Here is a 24,362-nt window from a genome sequence, read left to right on the forward strand (position 1 = left end):
TTCCTCAACGTCCAGGGCCGGACGCTCTATGACGTCATTCTTTATAGGTGCGATGGGGTTGGCGGGTAGGAGGATGGGTGAGACCACTCCTAAAACCGGGAGAGGGGGGAAATTAGTGTATCTAGCCGTTCCACGTGAGTGGATGGGTGGGGGGGAACGGAGGAAGAGAAGGATTGTCAGTGACTTTATTAATATCAGTATAATAATAGCTAACATTTACTGCTTCTTGAGTGCGTCACACACATTTCATTTGACATTATAACAAACCTGCGAAATAAGGAGTGCCGGTATCCTTATCGAGAGAGAGCGTAACTTAGTGGCTAGAGAGGTGGTCATAGAGACCAAAGCCAAGAGTTCAAGTACTCCCTTTAGCACATCCTTGCAGTGTGACCCTGGATAGGTCACTTAACTTCACAACTCTAGCCCTAGACAACCCTTCAAGACTATTTCAGAAGAGGTGTCCACCTGCATTGATAAAGTGAGTTTCCTCATATCAATGAAATGACGGGTCTATATCCCTTATAATAAGCATAATATGTAGTAGTAGTAGTAGTAGTAGTAGTAATAGCTAACATTTGTATGGAGCTTACTATGTGCCAGACACTGTGCTAGGCGCTTTACAATTGTTATCTGAACCTCACAACAACTCTGTGAGGTAGGTGCTTTTATCCCCATTTTACAGATGAGAAAGCTGAGGCTTAGAGAGTGGAAATGACTTGGGGCCAAACGTGACTAGTGTCAAACCTAGGTATCCTGAGTGGAAGACTCCATGATGCTGCCTGCCAAATTGTAAAAATCATTCTAATGTTAGTTGACATATTATCACATTGAGATATATATACACACATTAAATATGTGTACATATGTATATGTGTATCTGTATTATATACATATATATTCACATTAGAACTTCACAACAATCCTGTGAGGTAGTTAAAGTATTCTTACCCCCTTTGGTCAGATCAAGAAACTGAGTGTTAGGTGAAATGGCTTACCCAAGATTAATAATTGTTAAAATAATATAGCAGTGGGGGCAACTAGGTGGATAAAGCACTGGCCCTGGATTCAGGAGGACCTGAGTTCAAATCCAGCCTCAGACACTTGACACTTACTAGCTGTGTGACCCAGGGCAAGTCACTTAACCCTCATTGCCACTCGACCCCCCCCCCCCAGATAATAATAATATAGCAGTGATCTTATTAATAGCCTCTTTTTTTTTTTTTTTGCAGGGCAATGGGGGTTAAGTGACTTGCCCAGGGTCATACAGTTAGTAAGTGTCAAGTGTCTGAGGCTGGATTTGAACTCAGGTCCTCCTGAATCCAGGGCTGGTTCTTTCATTAATATCCTTTTAAAGTCGCTGTGTTATATCTCATTACATTCTAATCACATTCTTATGATGTGTGTAAGTCGTAGTCATTGTGTCTTAGAGATCATTAACATTCATCATTTTACAAAGGGAATAAGCATTTCTGAAGGATGTACTGTGTGCCAGACACTGTTCTGAGGCCTTTACGAATATTTCATCCTCACAAGAACTGAATAGGGAAGGTGCTATTATTATCTCCATTTTACAGATGAGGACCCTGAGGCCGAATAACTCGCCCAGTGTCACATAGCTAATTAATGTCTGAGGATGGATTTCTATTTATTTATTTATTGCGGGGCAATGAGGGTTAAGTGACTCGCCCAGAGTCACAGCTAGTGTCAAGTGTCTGAGGCCGGATTTGAACTCAGGTCCCCCTGAATCTAGGGTCCGTGTTTTATTCACTTCACCACCTAGCTGCCCTTTGAAGATGGATTTGAACTCAGGTCTGCCTGACTTTAGGCTCAACTTGTTCTCCATTGTGCCCCCTAGAAGAGACCTAGAGAGGGCAAGAGATCCCAGATAACATGACTAGAACTGGAGAGCCAGACTTTGGACCCAGGTTTTCTGACTCCAAGTGCAGCTGTTTCCATTGCCCCAAGTTGCCAAGTCATCCCAGGTTAACTTTGGCTCTACCCTGGGGTGTGCCGGTAAATGGTTTAACAAATGGCTGTCTCTCCCCCCCTCCAAACCTCCCATCACCAAATGCCCACAACACAATTTTAAGTTTAACCTATATTATTGATATTTTCTACATCACTATCTTAAGTCTAGACATTCAAAAAAGTGATAAATCAAGTTCTTATTTGTATTGTTTGCTGATTTCTAACGTATAAATACTCACACTGGACATTTAATCTTGAGTCCCAGGATCTGGCTCCAGCACATAGCAAGCCTGCTCCCCATAGGACTTAATGAAACACTGACATAGTAGGGCTTGCCCTCAGATTTCTTAGCAATTAGTCAAGCAGCAGCATTAGTGCCTAGTGTGGACCCAGGCCTCTGTTAGCCATGGGTCAACTCATTGTCCTTTGAGGTTCTCCCAGCTCAGACTTGGTGATTGTGGCTGAAAGTGTAGAAGGCTGGCCAGATGCAGTTGATAAAGCACCAGCCCTGGATTCAGGAGTACCTGAGTTCAAATCCGGCATCAGACACTTGACACTTACTAGCTGTGTGACCCTGGGCAAGTCACTTAACTCTCATTGCCTTTCAAAAGAAAAAGAAAGGTGGCCAGAAGGAAGTGAGTCATGAGCAGGGCCCAGAAACAAGAGAGGATGGTATTGTACAGCATGGGAAGAATGGAAGAGGTCATTCAAGGTGTGAGGGATTGATGGCAGTCCAGGTGAGAAAACAGAAAGGAGCCTGCTCTCTGGGGGCCAGTGGTGAAGGCTGAAGTGGCAGCAGGTGGGAAGATGCTGGGGAGTGGGGGCTGGGTCTGTGCTGATGAGGGGACTAATAGGAAGGATGCACTTTGTGCAGCTTTTTGAGGGGCTGTGGTAGATTTCAGACAGGTCAGTCTTTCAGCAAATGTGTACTGAGTGCTCTGCTATGTGCCGCCACATTTTAAGCTGAACTCACCCTTTTTCAGTCTCCCCTTGGACTCTCCTCTCCATAGTCGGCTAAGTCACCCTGTGTGTCTGATACCCTGTTTTCCTTTCCTTTTCTTCTATGAAGGGTTCCCTGATCTCCTCAGCAGAAAGTGATCTCTGTGCAGTCTGCCTAGGACTGCTTATTAGGATCTCTCCTTTGCGCCTCTCATGCTCCCTCCTCTTGTTCAGTTCATTCGGGGTTTCCTTGGCAGAGACACTGGAATAATTCGCCATTTCCTTCTCCAGCTCATTTTACAAATGAGGAAACGGAGGCAAACAGGGTTAAGTGACTTGCCCAGGGTCACACAGCTAGTAAGTGCCTGAGAGCTGATTTGAACTCAGAAAGATGAGTCTTCCTCATTCCAAGCCCACTGTTCTATCCAGTTCACCATCTAGATGCCCTGGGGTCTCAGGATTTGGGGTTGGACCTTGGAGTAATTATCCTGTCAACCCTCCCCTACCACCACTACCATTTTATAGGCCCTGAGTGTTTCCCAAGATCACCCAGTTCATTAGTTTGTACGTGCATTTTATCATCCTCTATCTCTGCCCCCCCCACCCCGAAGTTGTTGGTATCATCCCTAAGGTTGTATCCCCCAGCCCTCCATGTGAGTGCTTTAGGGGTCTGGGGAAGGGCCATGGATGTTGAGATGGGCAAAGTTCAGGGGTTTAGCAATCAAGCACTTACTAAGGGCCTGCTTTGTCCCAGGCACTGGGCTAGCAACATATGCATGCCTGTGTATGTTCTTTCCGGGAAAACACCACATATGCATTTATCTGAGGTGTGTGGGGCAGCTCCTCCTTAGCTGTTTATCAGTCCAGCACAGCTGGGGCCCAGGCTTGGCCCTGGCTCTGTTTGCTTAAATGGGCATCGTCCTTCGAAGTGCCTTCTTGTCCAATCAGATTCAGTTTGAGCAGTTTTATATTGAGCCCCCTCCTGTATGCTCAGACCTGTACTGGGGGGGATAGAAGAGGAGATGACTCAGCACTGGTCGTGAGGCACTGACAGACAGTCCAGTTGTGGGCTGATTTGGTGAAGTGGAAAGAGCACTGAATGTAGTCAGAAGACTTGGATTCACCTTGTGGCTCTTACACCCTGTGTAGCTGTGGGACCTGGGGCAGGTCCCTTCACCTCTAGACCTGTTATATGGAACTGATCTTGCTCACACGACCAGACCTCCTTTTATAAGGAAAGCACCTTCTAAAGCTAACTCAAAGGGCTATAGAAATGAGCTCTGTCGTCATTATTAACCTAGTGTAGAGCCAATACCAGAGGGAGCGCTGTGAGTGGCTGGAAAAAGGAAAGGCCCAGGATGGGCTGGAGTTAACAGGGAAGAGGGGGTCTTGAATGTAGGTTGGAGGATTGGGTTTGTCTTTGACCATCATAAAGACTGTTTATTATCAGGGCCTGGTGGTTGGAGGCCAGCCCCTGCTCCATACTTTTTCAAACACCAATCAAAGGTCTTTTTTTTCCACTCCCACTGGAAAAAAAATGTTGACCTTTTTAATTGTGTATGTTGTGCATTTTATTGCTATTGCCCTTTCATTTAAGGGATTTTCTTCTTTTACATTTTCTTTTATATTGTAAACCTGATACATACAAACATCTCAATGCATGAAGACAAAAAAGATGTGTATGTCACACATATAGTCTGTCCTTTAAAAATGCATATTAGGGGGCAGCTAGGTGGCTCAGTGGATAAAGCACTGGCCTTGGATTCAGGAGGACCTAAGTTCAAATCCACCTCAGACACTTGACACTTAACCAGCTGTGTGACCCTGGACAAGTCACTTAACCCTCATTGCCCTGCAAAAAAAAATGCATATTAAATCTATCCAGGTAGTAACCAAACTGCTCTGCTTGTAAGTATCCCCTTCCCAACTTCCTTTTCTTCTCCTCTGTATTTTTTTTAATGTTTTAAGTTGCTTTTTCCTTCTTCCTTGGGCATTGCTGCCACTCACTACCCACTAGCCTGCCTTCCCTTGTAACAAACAAGTACCCTAGAAATGAGCAAAACCAAATGGTTGGCCACATCTGGAAATGCCTCCACCCGCCCCTCTGCTCATCAGCTCTGTGCCCCAAGGTGAGAAGCAGGCTTCCTTATCAGTTTTCTGGAACTGTGAGTGAATGTCGCACCAGTCTGAGTTCTTAGTCTTGCACAGAGGTTTCCCTTTCTGTTATGACGGTTATCATATAAGTGGGTCTCTTGGTTCTGCCGATTTTCCTTGGCATCTCCCATGCAAATGTTCTCCAGGGGTGATTATTGAGCCCCTATGTTGTGCTGCACCAAGCATGGGGGTCCTGGCATGATAGTGATGGGTAGAACACAGACCTTGCTCTTAGGGAGCTTATAATTCATGGAGGGAAAGAGCAACAGACTGCACAAATAATTATGCTCTAAAGGAGAGTGAGAAAAGTGCCAAGGAGAAGCAGCTACAATGGTCAGGAAGTTTTCTTCCCGTCAAGCCGTTATCTTTAACTTTCACCTGGTCTTCTTTGTTCTGGTCTCCGTGGCCAAGCAGAACCATCTAATCTCTCTAACTGTGGGCTGGTCCTTCAAGTACTGAAAGAAAGTGATCAGTCTTCTCCTTCTATGTCCCCAGGCCCAGACTTAGAGTGCTGTAGTGATTCAGAGAAGAGAGGGATCCTTGGAAGGCTGGGCTTGTCAAGGATGAGGCTTCAGCAGAAGAGAAAGGGTTGGAGCTGGCCATTTAGAATAAGTAAGAATTGCACAGACAGAGGTGGGAGAAGCACTTTCTTTTTAAGGGAGGGGGAGGGAGAAAAGCTCCATGGAAAAGGGGGCATTTTCAGCAGTGATCAGTGTGAGAATTCATTTTTTTTTTTGATGGTAGTACTTGTTTGTTACAAGCGAAGGCAAGTTGAGGGGTAGGGATAGTGATGAAGGAAGGGAGCGATGGAGGGAGAAGAAAACATTTGGGCCTTAAAGGAAGAGGTGATTTCAGCAGAAGTATTAGGGGCCCGGGGAGGGCTTTTGCAGGTAAGGAGATAGGAGAAGCTAGGATGGATGAGAACAGACAGAAAGTGAATTGGAATGGAAGGCGTGTGAAAGAGAGCAGTTTGAAATTTGCCAGAAAGGTATATTAGAACCGCATTGTGGGGAGCCTCGAACGCCAGGATCAGCAGTTTAGTCTATTTGGTGGGCATTTTGTAGGGAGCAGCTAGGTGGCACAGTGGATAAAGCACCGGCCCTGGATTCAGGAGGACCTGAGTTCAAATCCGGCCTCAGACACATGACACTTACTAGCTGTGTGACCCTAGGCAAGTCACCTAACCCTCATTGCCTCACCAAAAAAAGAAAAAAAAAAGGCAAATTTTCTGAAGGATTGTCACATCAAGAAGGACCAGACTTGCTCTTCTCAGCCCCAGATGGGGAAAAATGGGAGGAGCAATGGGTGGAATTTTGCAGAGGCAGATTTCAGCTTGATGTAAGGAAATGCTGCTTGACTGAGAGCTATATAGAAGTGGGATGGATTGCCTTGGGAGCTAGTGGTTTGCTGTTGTTACTCAAGACCTTTAAGAAAAGGCTGGATAGCCAGCTTGGTGTATTGCAGAGGGGAGTGGTTTAGGTATTATATTGGAATTAGATCATCTTTGGGGTCCTCTGAGGTCCCTTCCAACTCTGGGCTTTTATGATTATGTCACTTAGAGTCACTGGCTAGCTATGTGACCCTGGGTTACCCTGAGCCTCAGTTTACTCCTCTGTAACATAGAGTTTACATACCATGTGATCCATAGGCTTGTTGTAAGGAAAATAATTTGATAAATCTTAAAGTGCTATATAGATGTGTGTTAGGCCAAGCTGATCAAAGAGGGAGCTTCCTTTTGGAGATGAAGGTTGAGGTAGGCTTTGTACAGTGGCTGGGAGTCTATGGACAGAGAAGGTGTGAAAGCCTTTGAGGCAAGAATTTTGGCAGAGGTTGGTTAACTTGTCTAGACTGGAGGGTATCTTAGAGGTGGGGGGTGTAATCTAGAGTCGCAGAACGTCAGGACTTTATATGTTATCTGGTCTGATATTCTCATGTTACACATGGACAAAACTGAGGCCCAGAGAGAAGAAACTTTTCAAGGGTCACTCACAGCCAGTTATTGGGCTTATTTCTGGGTTTTAGGAAGGTCATTAATAAGCTATGGAGTATGTAGAGGAGTACACCCAGGATAGTGAAGGCCTCAAGATTATGACAGAGGAGCTGGGGTAAAGGAATTGGCCATTTTAGCCTGGAGAAGAGAAGACTTGGTAGAGGGATGGGGGTGGCAGGAGGGATAGTTTCCTTCAGATATTCAAAGGACTATCACATGGTAAAGGACATCAGACTCCGTCTGCTTGGTCCAGGGTGCCAGAGATGCAATTGTGTAGTCTTTTTTTGTGTGTGTGAGGCAATTGGGGTTAAGTGACTTGCCCAGGGTCACACTGCTAGTAAGTGTCAAGTGTCTGAGGCTGGATTTGAACCCAGGTCCTCCTGACTCCAGGGCTGGTGCTTTATCCACTGTGCCATCTAGCTGCCCCAATTGTGTAGTCTTACTGTAAACAAGGACTTTTGACCATTAGTGGTGGCCCAGAGTAGAAGGGGCAGACTGTGACTTTCCCCATCCCAGAGGCCTTTAAGCCAAGGCTGGGGGAGTGTCATGGAGTGGCTTCTTTTTCAAAACCAGAGAGCTGCTGACAGCCCCTTCTGTGTGCCCATAGTCTGGGTTGCACCCAAGTACCAGGTTTTTCAGGCATTCTGGGGCACCAGTGCCACCCAGTGGCAGATCTGGAATCTGGCCTCAGTCCTGCTTGTCAGACCTACTGCTTTGGACCCTTTGGCCTTGTGTTTTACTGTCATCCATTTGGAGCTGTAGTCTAAGGCCATACTACTTATAAGGGTCAGAACGTGGACTGGAACCCTGTCCTTCTGACAGCAAGTCCAGTGGATTCACTACCACATTATGCTTCCTCCCCTGAAATTATCAGTGGCCTGGGGCAGCAGTCTGAGAAGGGAGTGCTCACTGGGAATTTTGGCATGGAACAGAGTAACTGCTTACCAGTCTGAGCCACAATAATAATAACGGTGACTATTATAATAGCTAGCCTTTTTATGTAGTTCTAACTTTAACATCTGCAAAGTGTTTTACAAATATGATCTCATTTGGTCCTCACAATTATCCTAAGAAGTTGGAAATATTATTATCCCCATTTTACAGGTGAGGAAACTGAAGCATGCAGAGTTTAAGTGATTTGCCCATGGTCACACAGCTAAGAAGTGTCTAAGGTTGGGTTTGAATTCAGGTCTTCCTGACCAGTGCTCTATCCTCTGCACTACCTAGCTATCTCAATTTCATAACTCAACCAGTTCTACCTGATGGGAGGAAATCCTTTTTGAATTTGAATTTGTCAGAAATACAGTAGAGAGGGGCAGCTAGGTGGCACAGTGGATAGAGCACCGGCGCTGGAGTTAGGAGTACCTGAGTTCAAATCTGGACTCAGACACTTAACACTTACTAGCTGTGTGACCCTGGGCAAGTCACTTAACCCCAATTGCCTCACTAAAAAAAAATGCAGTAGAGAGAAAGCTAAAATGCATATTATAAACTGTAAACCCCTATAAAGGAGGTAGTATGGGGATTATTATTTTCCTTTTACAAATGAGGAAACTGAGGCAAAGTAGTAATAACCAGCATTTATATAACCTCTTACAATCTATAAACTATTTTATATACATTATTTCCAAACAGCACCGTGCGGTAAATAGTGTGGGTTTTATCGTCCCTGGTTACAGATAAAGAAACTGAGGCCTGGAAAAGTTTAGAGGGCTTGTCCAATGTCACATGACTCAGTTCTCCCACTTAAAGAATCCCAGATTGAGAACCAGTGGGTTCTCTCTCCTCTGGCATAGGCCCTGGAGCCCTGTACATTATGAGTAGGTTGTTTGTCAGGAGTTGCCATGGTCCAAAAATTCATCCCTGGTGGATGGTGCTCTAGCAATGCCTCCTGCACATGGAGCCACACCAGTTCTTGGATGAGGAGACGCAGTTCATTGCCAGGCCTGTCCTGAAAGCTGTTTCAGAGTGGTAGGACTTGCCAGACCTTGCAGCCCCCTGGCTCTAAGAGCCCAGGCTCACCTCCACAACCCAATGGGAAAGAAGAGGATGCCCGTGAAGATCTTTGCTACAGAAAGTAACTTAGTGACAGCACAAAGGGCCAAGGATGCATTTAGTCCATGAGAGTTCAGTGTTCAAAGGCGGAAAAAGTAAAGAGCTCCCCTCAAAACCCCATGGGAGAGTCTTAAGATGATCAGAAAGTCCCAGGGTGAAGCCTTGGAAGCTAGGAGCAGTAGAAACTAAAGGGAGATTCCAGTGGTTCCAGGGACCCTCACTTTCTGTCTTGAAACCTATTAGAGGGTCCTGAAGACTTAGCCCTCTGAACATCAGAGATCCAGAGGTGTCTAAGCTCAGGAGAATGAGGTCAGCACAGACACCCAGGGGCTAAGTCATTCACAGTTGATCATTGTACAATATTGCTGTTACTGTGTACAATGTTCTCCTGGTTCTGCTCATTTCACTCGGCATCAGTTCATATAAGTCTCTCTCATCACAATCATATACAACAACTTGTTCAGCCTGTCTCCAATTAATGGATAACCCCTCAATTTCCAATTCTTTGTCACCAATAAAAGACCTACTATAATCACACACACATACACGTGTTTGTGTCTTTCTGTGTGTGTGTGTGTGTGTGTGTGTGTGTGTGTGTGTTCTTTTCCTTTTCAAAAAAAATCTCTTTGGGATATAGACCAAGTATTGCTTGATCAAAGGGTATGCATGGTTTTATAACCCTTTGGGCATAGTTCCAAATTGTTCTAAAGAATGGTTGAATCAGTATACAACTTCACCAACAGTGAATTAGTGTGATTTTCCTTTTGTGTCATATTAGCCAATCTGATAGGTATGGGGTGGTAGTTCAGAGTTGTTTTAATTTGCGTTTTTTCTAATCAGTAGTGATTTAGAGCATTTTAATATGGTTATAGGTAACTTTGATTACTTAATCTGAAAACTGCTTGTTCATATCCTTGTACCATTTATCAATTGACACAGTTCTCTGTATAATTGAGAAATGAGGTCTTTATCAGAGAAACTTGGTGTAAAATTTCTTTCACAGTTGTGACTCTTAACAGTGTATATCCCTCCATCCTATTTTCCCCATTTATCCTACTCCCTCTTTCTCCTTTCACCCTGTCCATTCTCAAAAGTGTTTTGCTTCTTTTACCTCCCCCAATCTATCAGTCTTCCTTCCCACCCCACTACTCTTATCTCCTTTCCCTTCTACTTTCCTGTATGTTAAGATAGATTTCTATATAAGCATGAATGCTATTTCCTCTTTGGGCCAATTCTGATGAGAGTAAGGTTACTGTGATTGTTCTGTTGATTGAGATTTTTTTTTTAAAGAAAAAGGTTTTTTTCCCCTTTTGATGTCCATTAAAATTAATTAATTAAGATTTTTATTAACTAAAAATGATCACATTTTGGCTTACAGGAGACTGATTTCTAAGTGTTGAGGAAATTTTTAATAAAACAAAAAGTATTATATCTTTATTGCTTATAAAGTGTCTCAAATTACCCAGAACAAGGCTTCTAACCAATCATGTTCTTGACTTTATTGTGCAAAAAGGCCTACTGGAATTCTAAGAAAATCCAAACTCTTTTGTTTGGCATCCAAGACCCTCCACAAACAGGCCCCACCCTGTTTTTCCATCCCTTTTTTCCACTAAATCCTCTCCATGCATGCCATACTCTAGCAAAACTTGGCAATGCTGCCCCCAAACACACCCTGCCCTCTCCCACCTTTGATCCTTTCTTTGCTTTTGCTATTCTTTGTGTCTTAAAATGCTCTCCCTCCCTTTCTGTGTCTGCTCAAACCTGCACCTGCTAGGAGGACTTCCCTCCCTCAGACTCCATGTAACCAGATTATGCAACATAGTATAACATGATGAGTGCTTCTGTGTGTTGGCCTTCTCTCCCCACTGGCAAGAATATTAGTCTGCAGACTTCTTGGGGATAGAGATTGCTACCTTATCTCAACTTTGTATCTTTCCTGTTGCTCAGCATAGAGATCAGAAAACACTGGGTTCTTATAAATGCCTGCCTGGTTGGTTAGGTCTGGGAGCCATGAAGTGGGGTGTACAGCTAGTTCTTCCCTGCGGCCTAGCTCATTCACTCTGGAACAGGCTGCAGTGCTTTCTGGACAGCCTGGTCTAATTGGGGCTGTCTCTAGACCAGTAGGTAGCAGGGAGGGGGTGGGAAAGAGGCTGGAAGAAAGAAGTGGGTTGTTTGGTGTAATGTAGTCAGTTTTTACAAGATAATGAGTAGGTAGGAATCACAGGCTAGAGGCATTGCCAACTTCTAGAAGTTCCGGGAATCAAAGGGTGAAACAAGTTATTTAAGGTCAAGCAAGAATCCAAAAAGAGCCAGATGTACAACCAAAAAGTCAGGTTTGGGCTCACATAAGAAGGCTGTTTCCCAGTCTGACGTGCTCATTGTGGCATCCATGCTATGTCATCTTGAGCCCTGGTGTTTGTGGCCAGCCTCCTCTTGCCTCCATCTCTTCCCATCCTCTGCATGAGTTTCAGCTGTGGACAGCTGCCTGTCACTGCCACCATTTACCCCAGAAAAAGAGAGCTGAGTTTGTTCAGTGAGTTAGAGATGAGATATTCTTACCTGGCCTCAGACCATAACCCTGACCCAGGCTACACACTGTATTCCTCATCTTTCCCCCTCGCAGAGGCCTTTGGATAACTCAGGCAAAATCCAAGAAGTGCATTTCGTGTATATTATTGTCCACCAGAGTCTCTGAGCACTCTTTATAATCCATGTGACTTTTCTTATGGCAAAATCAATCTGGATGGGTTATGGAGAGCCTGATTTTCTAGCATAAAAAGTAGGTGCATTTATAAAAAACAAACAAAAAAACAAACTATTTTTTTTAAAGTGCCTCTCTGATGAGGCAGCTAGGTGGCACAGTGGGTAGAGCACCGGCCCTGGAGTCAGGAGGACTTGAGTTCAAATCCAGCCTCAGACACTTAACACTTACTAGCTGTGTGACCCTGGGCAAGTCACTTAACCCCAATTGCCTCACCAAAAAAAAAAAAAAAAGAAAAGGAAAAAAAAGTGCCTCTCTCTATGTTTCCTTGTATGTTATACTCCTGGTAGCTGCCTACCTTACCTACTCATGGGTTCAGCTCCAAGCCTATCCACAGACTGACCTCCTGACTTCACCTTTTAGACATCTGGTCAGTTAAAAAGACCAGGTGTGGACGGCTTAGTGCAGCCCATTGCCTTTGCTGGAGACACTGTTCAGAGACGCTGTTCAGGACCCAGATTGTACTGACTGGTCTGGGGATGAGAACTCCACCTTTCCTATTGGATAGGTAGGTTGATAGATAGATAGATAGATGAGATTAGATAGGTAGATGGATGGGTGGGTAGGTGGGTGGATGATGAATGGATAGAGAGATAGAGAGATAGATGATAGATAGATAGATCAGTTACCACTGATGTCTCTCTCAGATCATAGATACCTCCAGGCAAAGCCAGCCCTCTCTGCTTCACTCCACACAGGTTTTGTTTCTATCAGGAGCCTTCCCTGATCCCAGCCCCACCTGAAAATGATCTCATCCTTCCCAGATTTCTGTTAGTACTTTGTCTAGGTAGTACACTTATCCCTTCCCCACTGAAATTTTCCGCATTATTGTTTCGATATATTGAGGGTCAGCATAAGAAATTAAATGGGAATTTTGGGGGAGTTTTGTAGAAGCTACAGACAATACAGAAAAAGGTTAGAAACTCAGAAATGCATAAAATATATGTAAAGTATTGTAAAACTTCAACATATTTTATCTTTTAATACCATAACAGTTCAGATTTCTTCTTTGGTACGAAGGGAGGGCCAAACAATTTTATGCAGGTTTTCCAGATGTCGGAGGCACCTGGTGAGTCCCTAACACACACACACACACACACACACACACACACACACACACACACACACACCCTACCCCATCCCAAGGGAAGGCTTTTTCTTTTTCATCTTTGTATCATCAGAACCAAATAAAATGTCTTGCACACAACAATAGTTACTTCATAGGCACTTGTTGAACTAATTGAAGTTAGACAGTCTTTTCCTCACCTTGCTCTGTTTTTTTCTCAGACTCCATGAAAGCCAAGAGGAGGAGCCAAACTTTCTCCTGGAGTTCGACAGTGCAGTGTCTGGGCCTTTTCAGAACCACCTAAAACTCTATAAGATCCGAAGGAGAGTCAGCATCAGCCCATGCCCCGACTTATCTCTCTGGGCCATCCTCCCACAAACAGCAGCTGATGGCCAGGCAATGCCTTTGCTGGAGAAAGGCAGCCAACCTGTGGTTCTCACCCCAGACCCCAGAGCGGCATGCATGGGCTGGAGGCTAATCATCCGTGGGGAAGATGTGGCCCAACATGTGATTCCCACCACCCAGGTTAGAAGCACTAAGGACTATCATAGACACAGGTATCAAAAAGGTAAATGAGAACTCCCTGCTGGGAAGGAATGGGGAGGGGCACCCTGGCCCACAGGAACTGAGGGGTCATGCTAGCCAGGGACCTTGGGGAGTCCCATAAAGCCTAGGGATCCCTTCTCAGAATAACATTTTCAAATGTAGAAAATTACAAAGAATTACCAGTGAAACCAATTATACTGAAATGCAATTATCAAAATATTTTATAAAGCAAGTTCATGGACCCCCAAGTCGGAACCCCCTGGCCCAGATGGTTAAATAAGAATGATCATGATAACTGTGATGCTCATGATGGTGGTCTTCCTAAAGGCCTTCCTATCTTGGACATTGTGCGTTCTGTGTTTCCACCTCTGACACCATGACATTGGCTTCCTCAGTTTTTACATCACCTGGTAAAGGTGTTGCTAAAGACGAATGCTATTCTTTCACTTCTCAGTCAACAGTAATTAAGGGAAGGCAAGGCAGGAGAGAATTTTAATAAATGAGAGCTAATGTGGTATAGTAGAAAGAGTCCTGACCCAGAAGTCAAGAGCCCTGAATTCTAGTCCCAGTTTCTCCTCTCCCATCTCTGTGGGCTTCATTGTGGTCATTTGTAAAGTGGGAATGATATTCTTCATACTTTCTACCTCACACAGTTGTATTACAAACACATACACACTCTAAAGAAATGGGAGCTCCTGCTATCAATAAAGATGGGAGGATGGGAAGGAGCTGCCTTGGAAAGTTGGGTGGCCTGAGCTCGCAGTGGGAAGAACCTGGGACTTGGAGTCAGGACATCTGGATTTGAATCTCATCTCCACCATTTGCTCATGATCCGGGTCTTTGGGCAGGGCGCTTCCTTCTCTGGGCTTGTTTTCTCATCTGTGAAAGGGGTCTCACTAAATGACTTCTCAGGCCCCTTCCAGATCTACATCTGTTTCCATGACCTTAAAAAACTAGGGCACTTGGATGGGACCAGCAGCCAATGGACTTTTTTCTTTTTTTTTAATTTTTTTTCTTTTTATTTTTTTGCAGGGCAATGAGGGTTAAGTGACTTGCCCAGGGTCACACAGCTAGTAAGTGTCAAGTGCCTGAGGCTGAATTTGAACTCAAGTCCTCCTGAATCCAGGGCTGGTGCCTTATCCACTATGCCACTTAGCAGCCTCCAATGGACTTTTTTTCAAGAAAGAATCTTCATAGTGACAGATACTGTGATGAAGGCTTAAGGCTAGTATAGAAACCCAAACTGTAATGAAACGGAAATCATCTAACCCTGAAATTATGAAGTCCTAGCACTAAGGAGGAGCCCTCCTCCTGCCAAGTCCTTCCAGGGGCATTGGCCCTCCTACCAGGCCCCCTCCCCCTTCCCCCGGCTTCAGGCCCAGTGCCTTCCTGGACACAGCATCTTAAAGCCCGTCTCTGTAGGTGGAACGCTGTCAGAACACGCTGTTTGTTGCCTGCATCTCTAGATGTCTATGGAAAGCTCTTTTCTGACCAAGGCCAAGCATGGCCCTTATTCTCCCTGTCCAAAGTCTCCAAACTTCCAGACCTTCCTCGGTGGAAACCGGGATCAGCCGCCCACAATTTCCCCAAAGTTGTGCTGGACTGAAGCTGATCTCCCGCCTTCTCTTGTTTTGGGCACTGGCAGGCAGGTCATAAGCCCTGTGCTTTGCAGGACCTGACTGGGAGGGATGTCTGGGGCAAGTCCCGTGGATCACCCACCCACGTACTCTCACTGTCACCATCGGCCGCTGCCCACACCCATGCTGTGTCCTCTCCTCTTTTGCACGGCTCCCAGATCCCAGGCCTGCCTCCAATCTCTTCCTCTCTTTGCCACACACCCCAGTATTCTGGCTGCTTTGTAATGAAACTAAATATATTCACTACAGAGCTTCCATGAAGCTTCTGTGCCCGTCAGAGATGACACAAGGGACAGACAGCTGCTGCTTCTGCCATTCCTTCTTGGTTCCTCAGCAGCCTGAGCTCCTAACAGTTTCTGATACTCACTTTGTAAGCCTTGTGGTAGGGTTGCCCATTAAGAATGCTGGAGTTGGGGGCAGCTAGATGGCGCAGTGGATAGAGCACTGGCCCTGGAGTCAGGAGTACCTGAGTTCAAATCCGGCCTCAGACACTTAATACTTAACTAGCTGTGTGACCCTGGGCAAGTCACTTAACTCCAATTGCCTCACTAAAAAAAAAAAAAGAATGCTGGAGTTGGCGGGGCAGCTAGGTGGTGCAGTGGATAAAGTACCAGCCCTGGATTCAGGAGGACCTGCATTCAAATCCAGCCTCAGACACTTGATGCTTACTAGCTGTGTGACCCTGGGCAAGTCACTTAATCCTCATTGTCTCCCCCCCCCCCAAAATAAGAATGCTGGAGTTGGGAGCCTCTCAACCAGCTAGGTGAAAGGAATGTACCAGTGGGTTGTTCCCAGCACTGAAAGAAATGGGTTTGTTGTGTGACTTTGCTTTCTCCTCTTCTCCCTCAATAGGAATTCCTGAAGGGATCAAAGATCTGCCACCTGGGGTGGCCCTGCCCTTGGAATCCAACCTGACCTTCATGAATGGGGTCAGCTTCACCAAAGGCTGCTACATTGGACAGGAGTTGACTGCTCGGACCCAACATATGGGAGTCATCCGCAAACGCCTTTTCCCTATTAGGTTTTCAGCCCCCGTCACAGCAGAAAGCCTCTCTGCAGGGGCCGCTGTCCTCACCGAGTCAGGGAAGCAGGCTGGGAAGTACCGGGCAGGGGAGGATGATGTAGGAATCGCTTTGCTTCGGTCCGAGAAAATCAAGGTGCCCCTTCACATCAAGACCTCCAAAGGTCACCAAGTGAACATCATCCCATCTGTGCCAGACTGGTGGCCTAAAGCTAACAAGTAATACCAACCCCCAGGTAGTGCCCATCAATTTTATTTAACTCGTGTGTGTGGACACTCTATGTGTGCAGTCTTCCTCTCCACTCCTTAGTGGTGGGGAGGGAGAGTGTATGGGGACGGGCTTGCCTCTTTGCTGCTGCAGCTGGTATCACTGTAGTTATCCTATGCCCTCAAACAGATGGAACTCAGGGTCATATCCCTCTCAGGACAAGACCAGCTAGTCTGGAATTCCCTAGGTAAGGACAAAAGGGTAATGCTTGCCTGGGGGCCAGAGAGCTGAGGCCTGAGACAAGAGAAGAGCAAGTAACTATGGGCCCTGCTAGCTAAGAACTGCACCAGGGGGAGAACCAGGCATAATCAGAGAGGCCAAAGCGATGGGGTTCAGCTAAAATGGAAGGAACCGAAGTTCAGGGAATGCCACAGAGCTGATGCTTCCTCTGAATGCAAGTTCCTTCCCAGGGGATTTAGTTTTGTTATTGCAGCATGCCCCTCCTGCTGGTGCTGATGAACTCCCTGTTTCCCAGGTGAACCCTGTGGCCTCCCAGGGACTTAGCCAAATAACCAGGCCATGTGCCAGGGAGCTGGTTAAAACAGAATTTGCCTAGCACTTGGATTTTCTGTTAATACTTTCCTGAAAATATCTTCCTTTTGAACAAAACCAAATAAAAACCACTCTGTTCTAGGATCTAGTCCCCATATCTTTGCTGTGCCTCCAAGCTGTTTTTTTTTTTTTTCCAATCGGGAGATTTATTTAAACAAATGAATGCAACATGGGCCTCTTCATGTTTGCACTTAGAAGAAGGTATTGAGCCTCTTGGTAGTGAAGTGTGGCTTGTGCTGGCGCCGCAGGACTCTGTGGGGCAGCGGGAACTTGATTTTGGAGTCGTGGAACTGCTTGACTGCAGGCCGGCGGCATTTGCTGGCAGGAATTTCTTCCACTTTCATAATCTGGATGGAGTGGGCCCTGGCACGGTGACGGGGCCCCATATCTCGGTAGCACTGAGTGACAGCACCAGCAGTGGTCAGATCCCTGTACTCCCTGTACATGTTGTGGGTCCCACTCCTGGAATCGTAGCGCAGCCAGATGCCAAAGTTTTTCACCCGAAGAGGGGTCTTTTCAAAGACCTGTCCACAGTACACAATTTCTCCAGAAGACTTCTTCATCTTTTTCAGTTGGGAAACAAAGTACCAGAATCGGGACTTTGCTATGACATGATTAGGAGCAAAGATGCGCATCCGATAAAGAGGTGGCACTGGACTCTTGGGAGTAGGCAGGCATCTTCCAACTACCTTATACTCTCTCAGGGTGCCCGAGGCCTTCATGGTGCTGCCGCCTCACTCCCCGCCAACCCGCAAAAGCCTCCTCCAAGCTGTTTTGATTCTCTTGGCCAAAAGGGTCCCTGCCAGTGAGTTTTCTTTAATGCCTCCTGTGGTTACTTAACATGGACTTTTTAATATCCTTGACTCAGAGGAGAAGGCAGTGCCTGTCATAGCTGAGCCCAGATGTTACTTTATACTGGATAGCACAATAGGGACGCAACAAGTCTGAGTCTTACTTTGGCCAGAACAGTCTCTTTTTAAACAAAAGAGGGAGGGGGGAGGGGAGAAAGAGAGGGGGAGTGGAGAAAAGAGAGGGAGAGGGAGGGAGGGAGAGAGAGAAAGAGAGAGAGAGAGAGAGAGAGAGAGAATATCATGGAGGAGTTAAGGAGTTGCCAGATTGAAGCCAAAGTCTGTTGGCCAGACTCATTCTGTAGGCTGGGAAGGGAAATCTCCACTTGTCTCTTGAAGAGAATCACACTAGAAGTATCCACCAACTTGCTAAACTATCAGCAAGGAAACATAGAAGAAAGCATAGTATGAACACTGGCAATGACTGAGAAGACACTTGCTTGCCTCAGGGTTATTGGGAGCCATCTTCTTGTCCACCCCACTTCATCTGCAAGGGACTGAACATTCTTCACTTGGGACTGCCCCTGTCACAGTTCTGTAGCTCTGCAAAATTAATTCTGTCTGCTCACCTCAGCATCATTGGGTATGAATGGCTGAGTGGTTCCTTTGGGGCAGAGCCAGATCAAAGAGTAAACTACCCTCATAGAATTTACTCCAACTGTGTGCTACTGCTTAACCCAGTCCAGAAAGTGACCTGGATTTGGGGTCTGAGAGACCCGACTCCAGCATTTGTTCTTTCCCATTTGTGACCTTGGGCATGTCTCTTCTTACTGGGCCTCAGTTTCCTTGTCTGTAAAATGATCCACACTCCCTTCTAGCTCTGCAGCAGGAATTCTAAACCCTTTTTGTCAGCCTGGTAAGACCTCTTCTCTCTTCAGAGTGCTCTAATTGCATAAAATAAAGCAAGAAAATCCATTCTATTGAAAGAGAGTTATCAAATTATTTTCAAAAGCGGTTCACAGACCCCAGGTTAAGAACCCCTGCTCTAGCTCTAAGGATCTTGTGACATTGAAAATTAGTCATTAAAGAGGGAGCTCCTGAATCCCACCAGAAAAGGCCTGAGACAAGGCGTGCTCTCTCTCTCTCTCTCTCTCTCTCTCTCTCTCTCTCTCTCAAGTTGTACAGAAAAAAACCTTCCCAAAGTCATTTCCAGGTGGAATACTCCTCAGCTGTTGGGCAGCTCCACCAAAGGAGCTCTTCCCCAAGATCATTTTCTCTAAGAAGCCTAAAGGTTTCCAGGTGGTTTGCCAGGCTTGTTGTTCCTTTTCTTTCTGTTGCCAACTTCACGATCGTCATTGGATAATGATTTTGATTCAGGCCAAGGCCAACCAACTCTTGGTAGTTTTCTCCATTTTCAGTCTAGGGGCTATGACTTCCTCTATGGATGATACATGCACACAAATACACACACACACACATACAGGCACATGTGCAAATTACAAATGAATTTTTAAAAAGTGCTTTTAAAAAAATGTTGATTTATCTTCCTCTTAAAGTTTAACTTTTATGACAAGGAGGCTCTTTGTCTTTTCTTAACCATTAATCCACTCCCCCTCACAGGCAAATCCAACTGCACTTAAAGGTTCCTTGCTGATTGTTTCTTGCCAAAAACTTCAGGTAAACACTTTGGAAACCCTCCTCTGATGCTGTTTCTTGTTCAGGAATGACACAGAAAAAATGAGCAGCTTAGAAGTGGCTTCAATTATTCCTCCTTTCCCCTAGGTGAAATTGGATTTTCAACACCTGGACCAGGAAACCAACTGGTCAGTTAATGGCACACCCTCCATGGCTTCAGCAACTGCCCAACAGCCCTAAGGCCCAACACAGGCTGGGCTCCAGGGAGGGTGGTCCCTACCTTGGCAATTTGAGAGCAGCTACATTAGACTTTGGATTTGATTTTTTTTTTTTTTTTGCAGGCAATGGGGGTTAAGTGACTTGCCCAGGGTCACACAGCTAGTAAGTGTCAAGTGTCTGAGGCCGGATTTGAACTCAGGTCCTCCTGAATCCAGGGCTGGTGCTTTAACCACTGCCCCATCTAGCTGCCCCTGATTTATTTTTTTATTTAGGGATGGGTGTTTATATTTAAATCTATATGTACACATACACACAAACACACACATACACATATATTCCATCCAAGTAGCAATTTAAAAAATCATTACTTTGAATTTTTTTTTTCTGGTGTGATAACCTTCTGTCTATCTTCACGACTCTCTTGGTGAATGCCCACATGTAAAGAAATAGAATCATAGTGTTAGTTTAATAAAGAGTAGTTCTGTCACTAATCTATGTGGGCTGACCTGGTGGGTTGGGATTTGGGGTGTGGTTTTGCCATTCTAGGTCAATTCAGTTAAATAAACACTGCATGCCAAGATGTACAGAATACGGGTAGGCCCCAGAATAGATGCAGAGATTAGATAGGACAAGTCTCTTGCCCTTCTAGAGGTTATGGGGGAGGGGAGGGAAGGAAGATGGAGAGAAGCTGAAACTTTCTATTAAATTCAACAAGTATTTATTAAAGTGCCAACTGTGCTGGGCACCATAGATGGAAAGACAGTGAATGAAACAATCCCTCTTCACTAGGAGCTATACACATATATGTGTACATATATATATGGATATACCTATATACACACATATACATATATATGCCTTTGTAAAGCTCAGGGCCTAGTACGGTGTCAATATTCAATCTAATAAGTATATGTTAAGCACCTACTGTATGCAGAGCAGTGTGCTGGTCAGGTACTAAGAAAAATAGAGAATTTAGACATTTCCCCTGCCCTCATGGAGTTTAGAGGATGATAAAACAAGCAGCTATAATGCATAAGACTGTACCTCTTTGATGCAAACGTGAGGCCCAAGAGAGACAGGGTTGCTACTGACCTGGGGTGAGGATAGGAGAGAAGGAAGACTTCCTGGAGTAGGTGACATTTAATCTGGCTCTACAAGATGGTTAGGAATTCAACGACTGTCACTAAAACCCTCTCGTATCATCTGTGATTATCACAGAGCCAAGTAATATTGTTGTTTGTCCTTCCAAAGAGGACCATGACATGAGAGTGTCGTGATTTGCAGTGAATTAGATTTAAGTGAGGGAGGGCTATGCAAGGTCACCAACCTCACTCTCTCCTCCAGAGCCATCCGGGTCCAGTGGCAAGATATATATCAGGATGACTGGTGATGGCTCCGGATGTTTGAGGTTGACTTGGCCAGGGTCACACAGCTAAGTGTCTGAAGTGAGATTTGAACTCAGATTCTCCCAACTTTAGGGCCAGTGCTCTATCATCAGTCTCTTCATGGGTCTGGATCTATCTGTCTTACTCTGGATCTGTTTCCTCTTCTGTAAATTGGGACTAATACTGGCACTGTGTCACAGGGAAGTTGTGAAGATAGCACTCAGTAAACTTCAGAGTACTACAGGAATGTTACTATAACATTTTATATTATATAATTATTATATAACATGTTATATATGTTTTGTAACCTTTTTCTTTACAAAGCTGTAGAAATATGAGCTATTGTTACGGATTAAGGAAATACTCTGAGGAAAAGATGGCTTTCACTTCACTTATTTCTCCTGGAGAGAGGAAGTAAATATTTTTAAAGGATCACACAGTCCCAGAATTTTAAAGAAGGAAGATATCTTAAAGAGGATCTAGGCTGCCTGTATCTGAATAAGAATCCGTTTTTGGTACTAAGTAGTACCAGATTTGGATTTCAGGGAGACCTGGACATTTTGAGGGACCCCAAGCAAAGCATTTAAGACAGTCGATTTAGAGCTGGGAGGGACCTCAGGGTCCCTTAGAACTCTAGTTCAAACACGTCATTTTACACACGTGGAAACTAAGGCCCAGAGGTTGAGTGACTTGTACCTTGTGTGACCTTGGCCAAGTCACTTTACTCCCTGTGCTTCAATTTCATCAGTTAAATGAGACTAACAATAGGACCTACCTACGTCTCGGGTTTATTGTGAAAAGGAAAGAATTTACATAAAGCGATTTGCAAAGAGCTATATGTTAGCTATTATGGTTAAATTTTTATTAAACCACCATATAAATGATAACTCTGCACATTGTCTGGCACAGTAAAAATTTAATCAGTTAAATGAACGATTAAGCTATTTTGGGGGAGGTTAGCATGCCTAACAAATAAAGTGATGAAAATAAAAACTAAAAACAAGTCTCCCCCAAAGGGCTGTAAAAAGGTACATGCTAAGAAGCAATTACCTTCTGTGATTAAAAACTGTCAAAGCTCGTCAACTGGTTAGCCATCCCCTTGACAAGTTCTGCTTCAAATCTGGGGAACTCCCAACCAATCAAATCAGTCCCGTGTGCTTTGGGTTGGATTATGGGGGGAGGGGGCGAGGTGTGCAGTGAATGTTTGTGTGGAGGCTCCCATATTATATGGGAAAGGTTGGGAAGCAGAGGGGAAAAGACTCAAGTTCCAGTCTGGGGCTCGCTCTGTCGCGGCTAGACTCTGATCCCCCTGGGGCTCAGTTTCCCCATCTGGATAAAGACGGTTAGACTGCCTCTAAGGTTATTTCCAGCGGGGATCTATGGGAATATAGCTTGGTTGCCGCCTTGCCGGGGGACCCGGCGGACTCCAAACCGCTAGGGCTCCAAAGCCCTGCCCCTAGTCGCTAACCACCAGTCAGCCCGCCAAGCTCCCCGCGCAGCCAGAAGGACTGGCGGGCAGAAGGGGGCAGGTCTGCGGAGCGCGCGCCACCGGGCGGGATCCTGCTTCCCCGCCTGCTTCTCCTAGGCAGCGGGAAGAAACTGACGTGAAACCCGAGGGAGTCAGACTAAGGAAAAAAGGTGGGCGGGGTTAAGGGGGAGAGGAAGTGCGCACGCAGCCTTGCGGCATTCGGCTCCCTAGCTTTCTATTCCTAGGTAGCGGGCAGAAACTGACACCAGATTGGGGGGTTTGGGGGTGTGGGGAGGGAAGCCAGAGTATAGTGCACGGGGAGGGAATTGCGCGCGCATTCCCGGAAGTGAGAAGGCGGGACCTCGGGCTGCCTCCTTCACGACTTCCGAGAGTCTCCTCTGGAGCCGGCTGCTGGGGAGCCTGGACTGGAACCGCGGGCGGAAGGTCGGAACAGGGAGCGAGATGGTGGCCAATAGCGCGGAGCCCGTGGCCTCGCGTGCCGCCGCCGCTGCTGCTGTCGTCGCTGTGGCGGGAGCCTGCTACCCCGAGGTGAGGAGGAGCAGGAGGCGGCTCCTGTGGAGGGGGCGGACCGGGCGGGTGGGCTTCGGGTCCTTCTCTCCCCAGGGATGAGCGGACCGCTGCCCAAGGGAGCGTGCAGGGGAGGAGGGGAGGCTGCGGGGTGGGGTGGGGGTGGGGGGACGTCCTCTTCGTGGAGTGGATGCTGGCCGCTCCCCTGGATCGTTGTGGTCCTCTGGGTCTCGTCTCCCCGCTGGACTGCCAGCTCTTTGAGGGTGGGGTCCGATCTCGTCTAAACTTTTGTCTCCTCGTTGAATGCACTTATTAATAAATAATGGGCACCTATAACGTGGACATTTATTAAGCTCCTGCTATGTGTGTTCCCGGGACCATCCTAGGCGTTGTAAATGCGGAGATAAAATTGTAAAACCAGCCCCTTCCCACAAGAAGCCCCCTTAGTCCTTACCATTACACTCCACGAAGCAGTTGAGACAACTTTAATTTTTAGCAAGTTTTTTCATGATCAATTCAATAATCCAAGTCAGTTCCAAAGGACTCATTATGAAAAATTCTATCCATCTTCAAAGAGAGAACTGATGAACTCGGAGTTCAGATTGAGGCGTGCTCTTTTCACTTTATTTTTCTTGCTTTGGGGTGGGGGCAACATGACTAATATGGAAATATATTTTGCATGACTTCACTTGTATAATTGCCTCTGAAACATTCATCCATTATCCCTGCTAGGGTCAGGTAGAATGAGTCTAAATAACTTCCATATGACAGCGATTCATGTAATACCGATCTTTCAAAAGAAGGGTAGTTCTAGGTGCTGAAAGAACTATCTTTCAAAGAAAAGAAAGACAGATGTGGAATCATAGAATATCAGTATGGGAAGGAACTTTAGAGATCATCTACTCCACCCCCTTCATTTTACAGAGAAGGTTGAGTCCCAGAGCAGTTAGTAAAAGTGATGAAAATCTATTTCTGCCTCAGTCCAGTGTCCAACAATTTGTGGGAAACAAATCTAGAATTATAGATGATTAGAATTCTAAAACACATCTAGCTAATAAAAAAAGTTATGATGTTTTGGATTTGCCACTCATACCATTTTTTTTTTCTAAGTGAGGCAATTGGGGTTAAGTGACTTGCCCAGAGTCACACAGCTAGTAAGTGTTAAGTGTCTGAGGCTGGATTTGAACTCAGGTACTCCTGACTCCAGGGCCGGTGCTCTATCCACTGCGCCACCTAGCTGCCCCACCACTCATACCATTTTGATAAACCCTCAAGTCAGCTAATAGAAAACATAAATTGTTGGATGGTTAAAATGGTAAATCATGGTTGTTTTTTCTCTTCTCAGTACATTTAATGCCAATTTTTTACCTTTTATATTTGTC

At 45.6% G+C, this 24,362-nt stretch overlaps 3 protein-coding genes across 3 annotated transcripts in view; 2 read left to right on the forward strand and 1 right to left on the reverse strand.

The window, feature by feature from the left end:
- The first annotated feature begins 354 nt into the window (after window positions 1-354).
- Window positions 355-17,023, forward strand: IBA57 (iron-sulfur cluster assembly factor IBA57). The gene is made up of 3 exons (XM_043975399.1): window positions 355-478; window positions 13,155-13,501; window positions 15,969-17,023. Exons 2-3 carry the CDS (start codon window positions 13,333-13,335, stop codon window positions 16,358-16,360), a joined length of 561 nt encoding a protein of 186 aa, XP_043831334.1. The 5' UTR covers window positions 355-478; window positions 13,155-13,332; the 3' UTR covers window positions 16,361-17,023.
- Window positions 17,024-17,148: 125 nt separating this feature from the next.
- LOC122735516 (60S ribosomal protein L18a-like) lies at window positions 17,149-17,709 on the reverse strand. The gene has a single exon (XM_043977109.1). The coding sequence runs from the start codon at window positions 17,677-17,679 to the stop codon at window positions 17,149-17,151; it is 531 nt and encodes a 176-aa protein (XP_043833044.1). The 5' UTR covers window positions 17,680-17,709.
- Window positions 17,710-22,854: 5,145 nt separating this feature from the next.
- Window positions 22,855-24,362, forward strand: part of LOC122736152 (meiosis-specific coiled-coil domain-containing protein MEIOC-like) — a 33,277-nt gene continuing 31,769 nt past the window's right edge. Inside the window, exon 1 of the mRNA XM_043978204.1 lies at window positions 22,855-23,001. Coding sequence (XP_043834139.1) covers window positions 22,915-23,001 — 87 coding nt within the window. The 5' untranslated portion in view covers window positions 22,855-22,914. The remainder of the gene's footprint in view (window positions 23,002-24,362) is intronic.

The sequence above is a fragment of the Dromiciops gliroides genome, chromosome 1, assembly GCF_019393635.1.
Source record: "Dromiciops gliroides isolate mDroGli1 chromosome 1, mDroGli1.pri, whole genome shotgun sequence".
NCBI lineage: Eukaryota > Metazoa > Chordata > Mammalia > Microbiotheria > Microbiotheriidae > Dromiciops > Dromiciops gliroides.